The sequence below is a fragment of the Harmonia axyridis genome, chromosome 1, assembly GCF_914767665.1.
Source record: "Harmonia axyridis chromosome 1, icHarAxyr1.1, whole genome shotgun sequence".
NCBI classification, from domain to species: domain Eukaryota; kingdom Metazoa; phylum Arthropoda; class Insecta; order Coleoptera; family Coccinellidae; genus Harmonia; species Harmonia axyridis.
In genome coordinates, this window is record NC_059501.1 from 12621686 (window position 1) to 12637434 (window position 15749).

General features: G+C 35.1%; 1 protein-coding gene across 2 annotated transcripts in view; it reads right to left on the reverse strand.

Annotated features, from left to right (window-relative positions):
• LOC123674726 (nephrin) overlaps window positions 1–15749 on the reverse strand; it is a 368531-nt gene that overhangs the window by 99891 nt on the left and 252891 nt on the right. For both annotated transcript variants that reach the window (XM_045609779.1, XM_045609768.1), the window contains exon 3: window positions 7703–7835. In XM_045609779.1, coding sequence (XP_045465735.1) covers window positions 7703–7835 — 133 coding nt within the window. The remainder of the gene's footprint in view (window positions 1–7702; window positions 7836–15749) is intronic.

Consider the following 15749-nt stretch of genomic DNA (forward strand, 5'->3'; position numbering starts at 1 on the left):
ATAGATATTTCCTTGCATGTTACATATTATATATGGACAGTTAAATATTCTTAACATTTAAGACTCACATTGATGTAAGTTCTACTGTATTGATTTCTGTGTGTTTTTTACAACATTTTGTAATTTTCAGTAGCCCTGAAGAAGGACAAGTTATTGTCCGAAAGCTTGGCTGAAACAAATAAAAAGCAGAAATTGTTCAAGTTTGACTACATACCCGATAACCTTTCTGTTTTAAACTAAAATTTATGTTAGAATCTAGACGCATGATTTCTTCTGAAAGTCGAACTTTTCATACGACTGTAAGGACGAACAAGCTCGCAAAGGGTTAAATGGGTCATTAAGCAATGGGACTGATAAAAAAAAAGATGCGTCAATACTGTACCGTTTTAATTTTCTGCTTGTAGGTACAATCCATCAAAAGATAGGTGTAAAAATTTCATGACATTCAGTTGGGTCGCTGTCGAGATATCAAAGGTTGAGTGACGCTACATTTTATTTTGTTCAAACGATGGAATGAAACGAGTTGCGTGTGTTTATCAAACACTGCTTTTGATGGGGAAAATACCGTTCAAGCTCAGTAATGGCTTGATAAATGTAATGGGGAAAAGTGCCAATCGAAAACAAGCATATATTGATGGTGTGCGACTTCCACCTGTCGGCAGATATCAGAAGTTTGATTCAGGAAATGATATTCAGCTTCAATAATTAGGCTATACCCGCACTTGAGCCTATTTTGGGGCAACTTAGTATTGATATATATTTTTTTTAATTATCCACATCAGAGAATACAGGGCTAGCCTTGGGTTTAATTACAGATATTTCTGAAGGATCAGTAGATTAATAGAGAAATGAAAATGAATTTGAAGTTTGTTTGAAACATTTTGTTTCTTTTTTATATTGATATTTCAAAGCTCATTCGAAATGAATAAAAATATTGTTTTCCGAAAAATTATTTTATAGAAAGCGATTCAAGTTCTCAGAATGAGGAACCCATGTTTTCGTGATACTTGATTCTTCAAATGAAAAAATCAGTATGACTCAGACTTTTCAATGGTGTAAACTCAATCATTGAAAGTATTTTACACTGGCAATAACGCAAGCTCCTTAATGAAGCACATATTCGAGAAAAAATCCAGGAATATAATGGAATGGCACTTGCGGCCAAGACCGGAATATAAGGTGGATGAATAAGAATCTCCCAACCAAGCTCCCGGACCTCCTAGCAAGTCAACATCGATGTATGTGGCCTAGCGTTGTCTTGGTGGAACACAATTCCTCTTCTATTGGCCAAAGCTGGCCGCTTTAGACGGTCCAATTTTTGACAGTACTGTTCCGGGTTAACAACTGTGTCACAGCGGAACAGCTCATAAAATACGATTCACTGCCAAACCCAGCAAATACAAAGCAAAACTTTTCTGATCGTCAATCACAGCTTGGCCAGCGTTTCCGGCTGCTCATCGAGTTTCGATCACGACCGTTTTCGCTTGACGTTGCCGTAAGTGATCCTCAGTCAACAGCCATTCGACAATTTGAATTTCAGTGCATCTTTGACATCTAAATTACAGGAACGGAATCGACTAAATCAAAATTGCGCGTGTTTGGCTGTTACAATATCAGGACCATAAATACTATTCACATTTCCAGCCGTCTGGCTTGCATTTTTCCCTTCATCGAAGAAAAATTGTAAATTATAGCGTATTTTCTCTCTACTAGTTTCCATCTTTGACGCTCGCTCAAACTAAACTGAGTCAAGTAATCACGAAACTGTCAGATAAGTTTTGGTAGTACGAAATCTCATCTTCTCAACGCCATCTAGGAGAACTCGATAAGACTGATACAGCGCGAGATACAGATAATTGAAGCCATCTATTGGAAAAATAATGGATTTTCTTACGACACTTAATAAATCAGTTGTTGACTATTAGGAAGGACGAGATCAACGTACCAATACTCAGCACCATTTGTCAAACCTTCAGTGTGCGATGATAAACTTGAAATAAGCTCAAAACTGTAATTTTTAGTTTTTGGTAGTAAATATGGACATATTGAAATTACGAAACTTGTTTCAATTCAATTGTGATCATGGTTAGGAATAGAGACACTTAATAAATGAGTTATTCACTATTAGGAAGGACGAGATCAACATACCAATACTGAGCACCATTTGTAAAAACTTCAGTGGTCGATGATCAACTTGAAATAAGCTCAAAACTGTAATTTGTTTTTGGTAGTAAATATGTACAGGGTGGGCAAATAAGCGAGGTAAGCGGCTATATCTCAGGATCCACTCATCGTAGAGACTTGCGGTAAAAAATTTTACTACTAAAGTGATAAAGAGAACACACTGGAAATTGTTTTGAAGTTCATACCTCTACCGCTAGGGGGCGTAATAGCTACCGTCGAGTAGAAAAATGAATTTTACTCGAAAATGTTTGATATGAACTTGAAGAAAAAATATCATCACTGTAATCCTTGAAAAATTCTCTATCTTTTTGAATTGTCACTTTCGATTTTGCGACATCAAATGAGGGTAGGTGAAAGGGAAAAATCTGACTGATTGAAACGCCTGTAACTTCAGTTTGGCTTAACATTTTTGAGCAAATTAGATCTCGTCTGAAAGATAATATCTTGTTGATTGGGGACAAAATAAAGTCATGATAAATTTTGTTTTTGCTGCTTTCGATAGGGGGCGCTAAGTCAGAAGTTCATGGTTTTGTTCATTTTACTCCGAAATTTCAAATGTAATGGTAGAATTAATTAACAGAAACAGAAATTCCATCAAATTTGCATGAAAACACCTGAAGGTCGCAAAGCGATAATTTCATGCGTTCTGAAGTTATGGCCGAAAGAAGATATTCTTCAACTGGTGCACTGCGAAAAGTCAAATTGTGTTTTAAGTTCTGACAGAAACAGAAATCTCATCAAATTTGTATGAAAAAACCAAAAGGTCGCAAAGCGATAGCTTCAGGCGTTCTGGAGTTATGGACGAAAAAGTTATTCTTCAACTGATGCATTGAAAAACTAAATTGTGTCTTCTTTCGGCCATAACTCCAGAACGCCTGAAGCTATCGCTTTGCGACCTTTTGGTTTTTTCATACAAATTTGATGGGATTTCTGTTTCTGTTAGAACTTAAAGACACAATTTGGTTTTTCGCAGTGCATCAGTTGAAGAATATATTCTTTCGGCCATAACTTCAGAACGCCTGAAATTATCGCTTTGCGACCTTCAGGTTTTTTCATGCAAATTTAATGGAATTTCTGTTTCTGTTAAGAAAATCCTATCATTACATTTGAAATTTCGGAGTAAAATGAACAAAACAATGAACTTCTGACTTAGCGCCCCCTATCGAAAGCAGCAAGAACTAATTTGTCATGAGTATATTTCGTCCTCAATCAACAAGATATTAACTTCCAGACGAGATCTAATTTGCTCGAAAATGTTGAGCCAAACTGAAGTTACAGGCATTTCAATCAGTCAGATTTCTCCCTTTCACCTACCCTTATTTGATGTCGAAAATTCGAAAGTGATAATAAAAAAAAAAGGTAATTTTTCAAAGATTACAGTGATGATATTTTTTCTTCAACTCCATATGAAACATTATCGAGGAAAGTTCATTTTTCTACTCGACGGTATCTATTACGCCCCCTAGCGGTAGAGGTATGAACTTCAAAACAATTTCCAGTGTGTTCTCTTGTTTACTTTAGTGGTAAAATTTTTCACCGCAAGTCTCTACGATGGGTGGATCCTGAGATATAGCCGCTTACCTCGCTTATTTGCCCACCCTGTACATATTGAAATTATAAAACTTGTTTCAATCCAATTGCGATTATGTTAAGGAATAGAGCCGAATTTTATAACTTAACAGGTTATTCTGGAAGTGTCACTGACTTCCTGCATGTGCTGTGTTTTCAACTGTGCTCCGCCTCCTTCTCGCCTTCCACATCCCAAGTACGGAAGAGGATTGATTGACTCGTTAATTTTGCGATGTATTCGGAAAGACCAGGTTTGTTTGTAGGCGGCGGTTTCTGATGAAATTCAACTAACGTTCATTCCACGAACCAGCGCGCGTTTGCATAATTGTTCCACTCCGAATTCCAGGTTTGTGTTTGTTAGACAGAGAGGTGCGTCGGGGGTGGCTGCTGCTGATCATCTCTCTCATTTGTTTTCAGACTGTTTTTTTTTGACATGAGTGAAAAATTGGATCCCTTCCGGCCGTGGATCGTTACGCTATTTCCTCCGAATCTTTTCGATGTTCTGGGGGTTGAACTCCTGAGTGAATATCCTCCCATACGCTGGTGTGCGGTGCGTTTTTTTTTATTCGGAGGCTCCCGCGAAGCTATCCGAGCTCATTTATTCCGAGTTTTCATCATTCTATAGCAGCGCTGTTCACACTTCGCGAATGGGAAATAGGTATTTGAACTTTAAATCTCCGGGTTTTATGGTTTGTCGACGTTGAAATGACTAGTCGCTCTGAAATGAACTAGTATTTTTTTGTTGACCTTACAATTCTAATTCCAAGTAGAGGTTTTCCCATTTTCAATGCACGTTGAAAGCATCTCGAGAACTACAGGGTGTTTCAAATTAAGTCGGCACCATTGCTAACTCCGTCATTATTGATGGTACGATGTCGTTCAAATGGGCAAACTAGCAGCATTTTTAGTGGTCTTCTCGATGTCAAAAACAAAAACAAAATTGACAGTCGCGTTGTCATAATATTTCATGAAATGATATTTTTTTCAATTGAACACCATATATTTTTTCATGCATTTCGATTCGTAATAACATTCCCAACAACAAAGCTCATTTGACCTTTTTTCGTAAAGGTGAAAATAAGACATTTATAACAAACTGATTTGATAAAGCACTATAAAATATCGAGTAAATGGTCAAAAACACTACCTTCTTGTTGAACACATATTTGGGCCCTTCTATTGACACTATTGACTCACAAAATGAATGCGGCTAGCGGAATAGCTTTAAGATGGAAATTATCGTTCTGTCTATTAATATCAAATAGCTTAGTGGTGTCGATTGAGTGGTGCTACATGTTGATCACGGGTTTCTCGAGTTCACAACCCAGCGCACTTTTTTCTTTTAACTGTCTTATTTTGCTATTATGAACAAACTATTCTCATTCGTATAAGTACAAAATATGGTTGTTTGGAGAATCATGAGGTTTATTCGCCAAAACAAATACATTTTTTGTACGAGTGAAAAAAATAAATATTTCATAATAATTTTCCTCATTTTTCACTTCAGGAAAAAAAGTGATATGAGCTTTGTTGTTGAGAATGTTATTACAAATCGAAATTCATGAAAAAATATAGGGTGTTCCATTAAAAAAAAATATCATTCCATGAAATATTATGACAACGCGAATGTCAATTTTTTTTTTGTTTTCGGCATCGAGAAGACCACTAAAAATGCTACTAGTTTGCCCATTTAAACTACATCGTACAATCAATGATAACGGAGTTATCAATGGTGCCGACTTAATTTGAAACACCCTGTATAAGACTTAGAGAAAAATTCTTCAATAACTCCCGATGTCTTTTTTCGAAAAAATAAGATATCAGAAGGCAGATTATAGATATCTTGAATCGTTCTCGAGTCATTTTCAAATATTTCTGTATCTTGGATTCTATCCAAGAATGATTAATGGAATGGGTACGTTAAGGTCAATCAGACGAAAAATTCAAACAGAGCCATCTGTGACGATTCGTAAAAGATTGTTCGTACAAAACATTTGTATTTTTTGCCGTACTAACAAAATACGAGTCTGTCATGAAAAACAAGGGTTCTCTACGTGAAATTGCAAAATTGACCCCCGTAGGGAAAATAAATGGTTCTGCCATAAGTCAACTTACACCTCAAAGCCTCTTACTCAAAATATTTTTCCGTAAGATGTTTCCTTTCAAGAATTTTGACTGCCTATTTTCCTCATCTATATTTCAACCAATAACAAACTTCCAATTTTGAATAAAAAATAGTTTTCCGGCAACCGTCCGGGAAGTGCTCGCTTACGCTCGTCCTGGAATTTTGTCTATTCGTCCAAAAAAACCCTATTTTCCGGACTTGTTACGTTATAGTAATTTACGTATCAAGTCCGGAAAATAGGGTTTTTTTGGACGAATAGACAAAATTCCAGGACGAGCGTAAGCGAGTCCTGGAAGTCTGTCAGTCCAAAAAACTATTTTCGGGTGTGTTGCGTACATTATTTTTTCGGCAACCATGTTAAATAACACTATCGCTGCTGCTTTCCATATTTTATTGCGATTGCGATAAAAAAACATGCAAATTTTTGACAACTAATTTCATATGAACTGTCAGCCGTTATCTCGGTTGCTATGGATTATATGATTCTTTTCCGGCCTAGTCCGGGAAGTACGTACTTTCCGGACTAGGCCGGGAAAAGCGTCCGGAAAGTGAGCACTTCCCGGACGGTTGCCGAAAAATTACTATTCTAGATGAGAAAACTGTATGACAGCATCTGTCAGCAGTTTTTTTTGAGTTTATCCGTGACAAATCTTGACCGCTATTGTCATGAGAGATTACAATATCTTTGAAAACGAGTAATTATGCTCTCATGAAATAGTCTTGTCAAATATTATTTGGCATTAAATTTTTCCTGTAAGAAAAAATCGAGAAAACATATGGCAAAGTATCATTTTTTCAACAAAAAGCATTCGTGCAGATGCCAAAATCCTATTTTATTAATATTAATAAAAATATTACTCAGCTATGTGTTTTTCAATTTTTTTCGGAAAAAATAGATACCCTTGTAGTGACTCGCATTAAATTTGGCTCGAGACAGACTCGCCAAACCCTTATAATATAATATATTATAACTTACGATTCAACATAAAAAAATCATCCCGTATAAAGAATAACCAATTTCAGCTGAGTGGAAAATTTTGTTCATGGATAGCCTCCATAAATTAGAGGATATCTGGTGTTCGATCATGCAAGTATGAAATTTATGAAATTACCTACTTTAAGGAATCTGACCGTAGCGCATTCGCCATTTTGTCATGCTTGTTTATTCATGCATTATGGATTTTATATGTTTCCGGTTAAGCTATCCACCCCAAATTTTGCCAAAAGCATGAAATGTTGATTTAATAGATAGAAGCGAACTAACAACTCAAGGAAAAATTGGTCATTTCTTTTCCAAAATTTTTCTGGTAATTTTTCAAGGTTCTGAAAATGCGATATTTTTGGTTACAAAAAATTTTGCGCGAATTGTATTTTTTTTGATATACAGTTCAAATATCAAACCGATTGGATCTGCAATCAAGAATATATCCATCTTTATTCAGTATTTAGTTTTTTTCCGATATCCTGGGATTTTTTATGATTCTGAAGATGTGATCAGTTTGAAATTTCGCACGGAGGTAGATATCAGTATTTCACATAGAATATCAGAATTCTCAATTCCGTAAGCTTTCTGGCCACGGAAATATTCTTCTTTCAATATTCTTCTTGGATTTTTCTAAGGTTCCGATTGAGCAATAATCGTGAAAATCAAACGAGGCTTCAAATTGAAATCATTAGAAAGACCATCAAACTAGAAATATTAAGGAATAACCAATGTTCAGAATGAAATTATTGAAATTAACAAAATTAAGTGAAGCTGAACCGATCGAAGTGATTTTTAATATCGAATTGACTTCACCTTACTCTCATTTGAATCAATCTTACCTGTATATTGGAGTATGTTCATTTTTATACCATACAACAAGTAGTGCGTTGTCGTTGGGAACTGGTGAAGAGAGGTCACAGGGCAAAAGGGCGGTTCCCTTCACTATTGCTTGAACAATGGTTATGGAGTCTCCTGAAATATAAATTAGATGTTATTTATAGAATATATGTGGCTATTTTCAATAATTATTCATATGTCTACGGAACCATTATCGTTTTCTGATTACTTAATCAGATATCCACCAAATCATATTACATATAAATATTGTATGTTGGTTGATGGGAACACGATTCAGAAGAATGCCTTATAACTCCAGTGGGTTCATTTTTGTTTACATCTTTAATGTGGTTACAATTATGTTTCCTCTTTTTAGAGCTTTTTATACCGATACATTTATTTATTTAATTGTTTTTCATTAAATCCTATAGCAATTTTAGCTATGGAACCAATTTTTTGGTTAGTTTTTTCCTCGTTTATTTCTGTGGAAACACTGGGACAATAGTATATTGTGCAACAAGTGGGGAAAGTCCAACTATTCTCGCGAGTGTGGAAGTTTGTGGAACGAGCCTGAAAGGCGAGCGAGTGCCGCAAACACACGAGCGAGAAAAGGACTTTCTCCACATGTTGCACACTATACTTTTCATAAAACTGAACAAATTTCAATAATTCAAATAAAAGCCCAATTTCATTGATCTACCAAGCGAGGTGTGGGCAAAGTGCCGTGAGAAATAATATTTCCCACAGTATGAGCAATACATTGTTTTGAAATTGAGTAAGCTATGAAGAATACGCTACTTTTCATAGCAGTTGTAGGAAAAATATATTGACGCAATATTCTATTGAGAGAGACCACGAGACTACGACAACTACGACGTATCCACTGACAGCGAACGAAGGTTTTTTTTTTGTCGAATTATATTTTTATTTGATTTTCATTCGACTCATTTCAGTTGAAATAGGCACTACAAAGCAAATAATAGCTACGCTGGATACGTTATAAATCATAACGATTTTCTAATTGTATGATTGATTGATGAGTCTTGGAACACACTCAGTTGTGTAGAAAAACTTTTCAACGAAATCAATTGCTCAAAGTAATATTCAATGTCAGTTTCAGTTTCCGAAAGTAAAAAACCGTAGACATTCGTATCTCTAGTCTACTCATTCAAGTGAAATGAATATTTTATTTGCACTTGACATTGAGGCGAATGGCGGTAAGTGGCTCATATCTCATTCCAGCACCTTCCTCTATATTTTATTTGTTGTCCATTCCGGAGGTTCTGTAAGGTCTGCCCTATTTCCTAGACTGCTTTCAAATTGTTTGGATCTCCACCCAGTGGTATGATCTTCCTTGTTTATAATTTTTGTTAGGTTTTATCATCCAATCAAAGTTTCTCTATCATGATGATTATTAAAAGCAGTTAAGAAATGATATTTATTCATTCTTAATTACCTAAGGTCATGATGAAAAACTAAAGATGTTAAGAATTCAAGACTGCTTATCGATTTTGATTTGAGTTGCTCCCTTAATGATAGATTACCGCAAATGACAAAGTCAGCCAATTGTTGAAGCACAATATTTTCAATACCTTCGATAGGCTCCGAAGCAAAAAGGGAAAATTTTTTCCATTGGACACTCTTCTAGCTAACTCTTCTCTGAAATACTAATTCATGATATACAAATTGCACTCTCCTAAGAAAAACTCTATTGAAATGATACTAATTATAAGAAAGCAACGAAAAGTATTCGTCAAAAAGTTTAAGTGTCACAAATATCTATGGAGAATTTGAAGAAAGACAATTTAAGTGATGCAAATAGCAAATTTGACAAATATTTTTAATAGCTTCTTCTAAATTCCATGATTTGATTTCATTGTATCCATTCTATTATTTGAAATTCCTACTGAATTATTTATAAATTGAGGTCTTCAATTGATGTTTTACATATAAACAATTGGATTTTTTTGATGATACTAAATAAAAATTGAATATTCGAAATTTTAACACATCTTATTGCTATCTCTATGAATCCTTGCTAGAGAATTAGTTACGTTTAGTTAGTTTTTAGTTCCTCAATTGCAATTTTTGTGAAGTAGATGTACAAGTGATTAGTTGGTAAATTCAATATTTTGTTGAACTATAAGGCACTGATGAGGAAAAATTGTATTATTAAATACAAAAATTCCGAAACGTACTTCTGTCTTTAGGTTAGTTTAGTTATTCGATTGTTAACCGTTTACTCAATTTGTACAGTTTTAGTTATTTTGAATTTTCTTTTGGTTGATTATTAAGTTTGTAATTTTTAGAATTGGAATTATATTCCAAGATGAAAATAAACCAAATATAATATCATGAAGATATATAGGGTGTTTTTTTTCGAGGTATATAACTTTAAGTTGGCATTACTGTTCAAGATGAGGACCGATTTAACAACTCTCAAGTGATTTATTCTCAAATTGGTTTGGCAATTCATCATGAATAGACTCTCGCCTGAACAACGCTTGCAAATAGTGCAATTTAATTTCGAAAATAATGTGCGGAATACGTATCGCGTTTAGAGATGAAGCGCACTTCTGGTTCAGTGGCTACGTCAACAAACAAAACTGCCGCATTTGGAGTGAAGTTAATCCTCAAGTGTATGTCGAAACACCGTTACATCCAGAAAAACTGACTGTTTGGTGCGCTTTATGGGCTGGTGGAATCATTGGTCAGTACTTCTTCAAAAACGATGATGGCCAGAACGTTACCGTCAATGGTGATCGATATAGAGCAATGATTACTAACTTTTTCATTCCTGAATTGGACAACCATGCTTTCTAGGAGCTGTGTTTCCAACAAGACGGCGCAACCTGTCACACAGCTCGTGCCACAATCAATTTATTGAACGACACGTTTGGTGAACGCATAATTTCACGTTTTGGACCTGTGAATTGGCCTCCAAGATCTTGTGATTTAACACCGCTAGACTACTTTCTGTGGGCTATGTGAAGTCATTGGTCTATGCGGATAAGCCAAAAACCTTTGATCATTCGGAAGACAACATTCGCCGTGTTATTGCCGATATACGGCCACAAATGTTGGAAAAAGTCATGTAAAATTGGACGTTCAGATTGGACTAAATCCAAGCCAGCCGTGGCGGTTATATGCCAGAAATCATATCTAAAATGTAATGCCACAAGATTATCTTGCAGATAAATAAAATTCATGTCAATCGAATAATTCATCGTTGTTCTATTGCAATTCAAAGTTCTATAGCTCTAAAAAAACACCCTTCATTATTATGAAGGAATAGACACAAAGTTGTCAATTTTTTGATATTTATATCCTTCATCGAGTAGACTCATCAAACCCTTATAATGACAATCATATTTCTATGGATTTGGAATTGTTGGACTGTCTCTCTATCAACAAAGTTAATATGCTAAAATGTTAAAAATTGGAAAAAAAAACCAAAATCCAAAGCTGAATTCATAGCCTAAGATCCGAGCTAAAACGTTAACAAGAACTACTTTGTGTAGTATGAATCCACTTATCACTTCTACGCATTCTGAGATTAATAGAAAACATTTCGTTGAGGAGTATGACAAATACCATCTTCTAATCATCCCATCCTATTAAGGTACATCACTGTTCATAATGAACCAATGTAGGATCCAGTTATTGTTCCCTGTAAATAACTGAAACGGTCTACAGGATGCTTGGAGACCTATTAGTTTCTTCAAGTGTCGAGGGCATGACAGTTTCAATGAATTTAGAGGGAACGAATTGCTTTTGTATATAATTCAGAAAGGAAGTGTCAATTCTTCGAGGTGTCGAAGACATGTCGAGTCGATTACTCGATTGTAAATCTTAGGGAGTTAGGAAAGATCGAAGACAAGACGGTTGTACCAAATGTGTCACATCTATCTATCAGGTTCTAGTCTTTCGAGAATATTCGATTTCCAGGAATCCGCGAAGAGCTTTGTGGGCGGTACGGCAAAACTCTTAGTGGACTAGGGGATGGTACGTTCCCTAAGGGTGTGGTCAAGCCGGAAGAAGGGAAGTCGATATAGAGAGTAGAGAGTAAGTTCCAGCCGGGGGACAGTTCAAGTCAATTCTAAGACGAGTCAAGAGCAAGTTCGGTCGGTCAACTTAAGACGTAAGACGAAAAGACGGTTCGCAGACTAGATTAAGACGAGTCGCGAACAAGTTAGAGACGAGACGATCGAAAACTTGAAGATCGACGAAGACGTGATAATCGACGTTTCGAGTAATCAACACTCGAGTTAAAGACAAAATTCAGTACTGTATATACTGTGTTTGTATTGTAAGTGTGGCTTTGTAAATAGATGTAAATAATTCAAAAGAGTTTAATTATTACAAACCCGAACAAAGACACGGAGAAAAAGACGAAAGGCCAGGTAATCGAATCATACTCTAGACGATCGATTAACCGAGCCTACACCAATATTATTGGAAATAATAAATCAGAAAAGGCTGTCTGTGAAATTTGTCATATTTCCGAAGTAAAACTCAATATGATTCATACACCTATCAGCCATCTCCAAATGAGTTTATATTAGACCGTCGGAATTGAGGTTTCCGAATTTATGGCAGATATATCATCGGCTGTCCTTATTCCCGTATCTAACAATTAGTATTCTACCGGCGGGACTCGTAAATCCTCCTAAAACACCCTATCTAATAGTTCACTTAACTATAATGTGTATATATTGTGCAATATATCGGAAAAATTGGAGTCCGTCAAGATGGATTAATGGATGATTATTTCCCGGGATAAAGGTATCGCCTTTCACCTGAGGGACCGAGTCATTTCCTCTTTAAATGGTTTCTCGGTAAAGTCCGACAATCTCATAGAAACGAGGAAAAATATTTCCACAAAGTGGGAAGTTTAGCTGTTGGTAGTAACGGTAGTTCATTTCGACAATAAATCTCCATTGCTTGTCTTAATGATGTCTGGGAAGAGTAATAAAAAGAAGTGGTTATAAAATATGTAGGGGAAAACATTTCTGTTAGTAGGGCGATCCATGACAGTTTAATACAGGTGAATACTATCAAATTATATTGTGTGTATACACTGTGTCCGTAAAGTATGGAACAAATTCTTTTTTAGCTGAACTGACCATCTTTAGAAATAATCCTGAAACACGTCGGTTTTTAATTTTAATTTACCGTATTTTAAAATAATAATATAATATATAGGGTGAAAAACTTTCGAATAATTACGTCACCGTCATTTTTTTTTAATATAACACCCCCATTCTGTCTCAATTTTTCGATTACTCTAGCTGAGCTGATTCCGAAAATGTAACACATGTTGATTCCAATTGGTACAGGGTCGACAAAAATACAATAGATTTGTGTATGCTCATAAAGTAACGCGTAACATTCTTTATTAGTTAAATTACCAATATTATCAAAAATACTTATTATCTAGCGGCAATTGGTTTGAATGTTACACCCTGTAGTTTGTTACATTTTTGTATTAATTAAAATGAGCTGTTTCCAAACATCTTTGGTACTTGTGGTCTAGCAGACAGAATATGAAAGAAATTATTTCTTATCAATTTAAAAAAAACATAGTCGTCTAGTTTTTTTGTGAAATGTCATTATTTGTTGAGTAATTTATTGGTGTTCAATGACAGTTTAGTACTGAAATATGTTTGGTATTCGTGAATGTTTTAATTATTGCTTCGATTTAATTTATCATTTTTGTCCACCCTGTACCAATTGGAATCAACATGTGATAGATTTTTGGAATTAGCTAGCTAGAGTAATAGAATTCACGATGTATATTAAATTATCATTTTAAAATACCGCCAATTAAATCAAAAATCGACGTGATTCAGGATTATAACTTAAAATGGTCTATTTAGGTAAAATGAATTTGTTCCATACTTCACGGATACAGTGTATATGTACTTAAATATTGTGCAATATATCGAAAAAATTAGAGTCTGTCAAGATATATTTATAGATGATTATATCTTGAGATGAGTTGGGGGGGAGTTTTTCACCTGGGGAACGAGTATTTTCCGCTTTCAATGTTATCTCATTAAGTCCGGCAATCTTATATAAATAAGGAAAGATATTTCTTTAATTTTGAAACTTCATAGGATTGTTTCATCTAGGAATGAATCTTCATTTTATGTTAAAATGATGTCTGGAAATTGGCAGTAAAAAGGAATGCTTCCAAAGTGTCTCCAAAAAATTTTTTTTGCGAGTACGGGATCCATATCAATTTAAACTGAAAAATAACATTCAATTCACTCAATTATTATGTGAATGTATATGCCTATTGGAAAATATATCGAAAACATCGGCGTGAAAAACTTTTGCATGGTCGGGCAATCTTATTGAACCAAGAAAAACTAATTGTTTATTGATTTGTTATTCAGAGAAAAATTAATTGAATTAAATCATTGCTCCTTCAAAAAATTTGTCGTGAAGTCCAGTAATTCTACATATATGGGAAGAAATATTCGCAAATAGTGAAAAGCTTTACAGTCGATGAAAACGGTACTTAGTTCTAGAAATAAATCTATATTTCCTGTCTTGGAATTGGCGATAAAAAAAGTGGTTTGTGAAGGAAAACATTTCTATCAGATGGCCGATTCAGAACAGATAAATGCTGGAGAATGCCAATAAAAAAGGTATTCACCTTCATCGTTATGGATGCAATGATTTATAGTTCGAAATGGGGTTAAGGAAATGACCATGTAGGTTACATCTGAAATGCATTAATGTGCTTTGTAATATTCACATTCACATCCGAATGCACTAAGCAGTATTATTTCAAATCTATGGACATAGGAATTGCTAGTTCAAGGTTCAGTTACTACACTTTTCCAATTATTGTGATTCAGAAATGAGTAAAATGTAATTGAAAAAAGCAAATTGAATTTCAAGAGATGAAAATTGTAATTCAGAAATAGAAGTTGTTATTCAGAACAGGGAATTTGAAATTCAGAAAAAGAACTTTGCATTCAGAAACGGTAATTTGTATTTCAAAATAGTTATTGAGAAAAAAAAAAATTGGAATTGGGATTTTCAAATTTGGAACACCGAAATACGAAATTGTAATTCAGAATTGGTTACACGTATTTCATAATTAATAAAGGGTGTTTTTTTAGAGCTATAGAAATTTAAATTGCAATAAAACAACAATGGATTATTCGACTAACATGAATTTTATTTATCCGCAAGATAATATTACATTTTAAATATGATTTCTGACATATGACCACACGGCTCGCTCGGATGTAGTCCTATCTGGACGTCCAATTTTCGATTACTTTTTCCAACATTTGTGGCCGTATATCGGCAATAACAAGGCGAATGTTGTCTTCCAAATGGTCAAGGGTTTGTGGCTTATCTGCATAGATCAATGACTTCACATAACCCCACAGAAAGTAGTCTAGCGGTGTTAAATCACAAGATCTTGGAGGCCACTTCACAGGTCCAAAACGTGAAATTAGGCGGTCACCAAACTTGTCATTCAATAAATCGATTGTGGCACGAGCTGTGTGACATGTTGCGCCGTATTGTTGGAACCACAGCTCCTGGACATCATGGTTGTTCAATTCAGGAATGAAGAAGTTAGTAATCATGGCTCTATACCGATCACCATTGACTGTAACGTTCTGGCCATCATCGTTTTTGAAGAAGTAAGGACCAATGATTCCACCAGCCCATAAAGTGCACCGAACAATCAGTTTTTCTGGGTGTAACGGTGTTTCGACATATACTTGAGGATTAGCTTCACTTCAAATGCGGCAGTTTTGTTTGTTGACGTAGCCATTTAACCAGAAGTGCGCTTCATCGCTAAATGCGATACGTATTCCGCACAGGACCTTTATTTTCGAAATAAAATTGCACTATTTGCAAGCGTTGTTCAGGCGTCAGTCAATTCATGATGAATTGCCAAACCAAACTGAGAATAAATCACTTGACAGCTGTTAAATCGGTCGCCATTTTGAACAGTAATGCCAACTTAAAGTTATATACCTCGAAAAAAACACCCGTTAGTACCTTACATTGGGTACT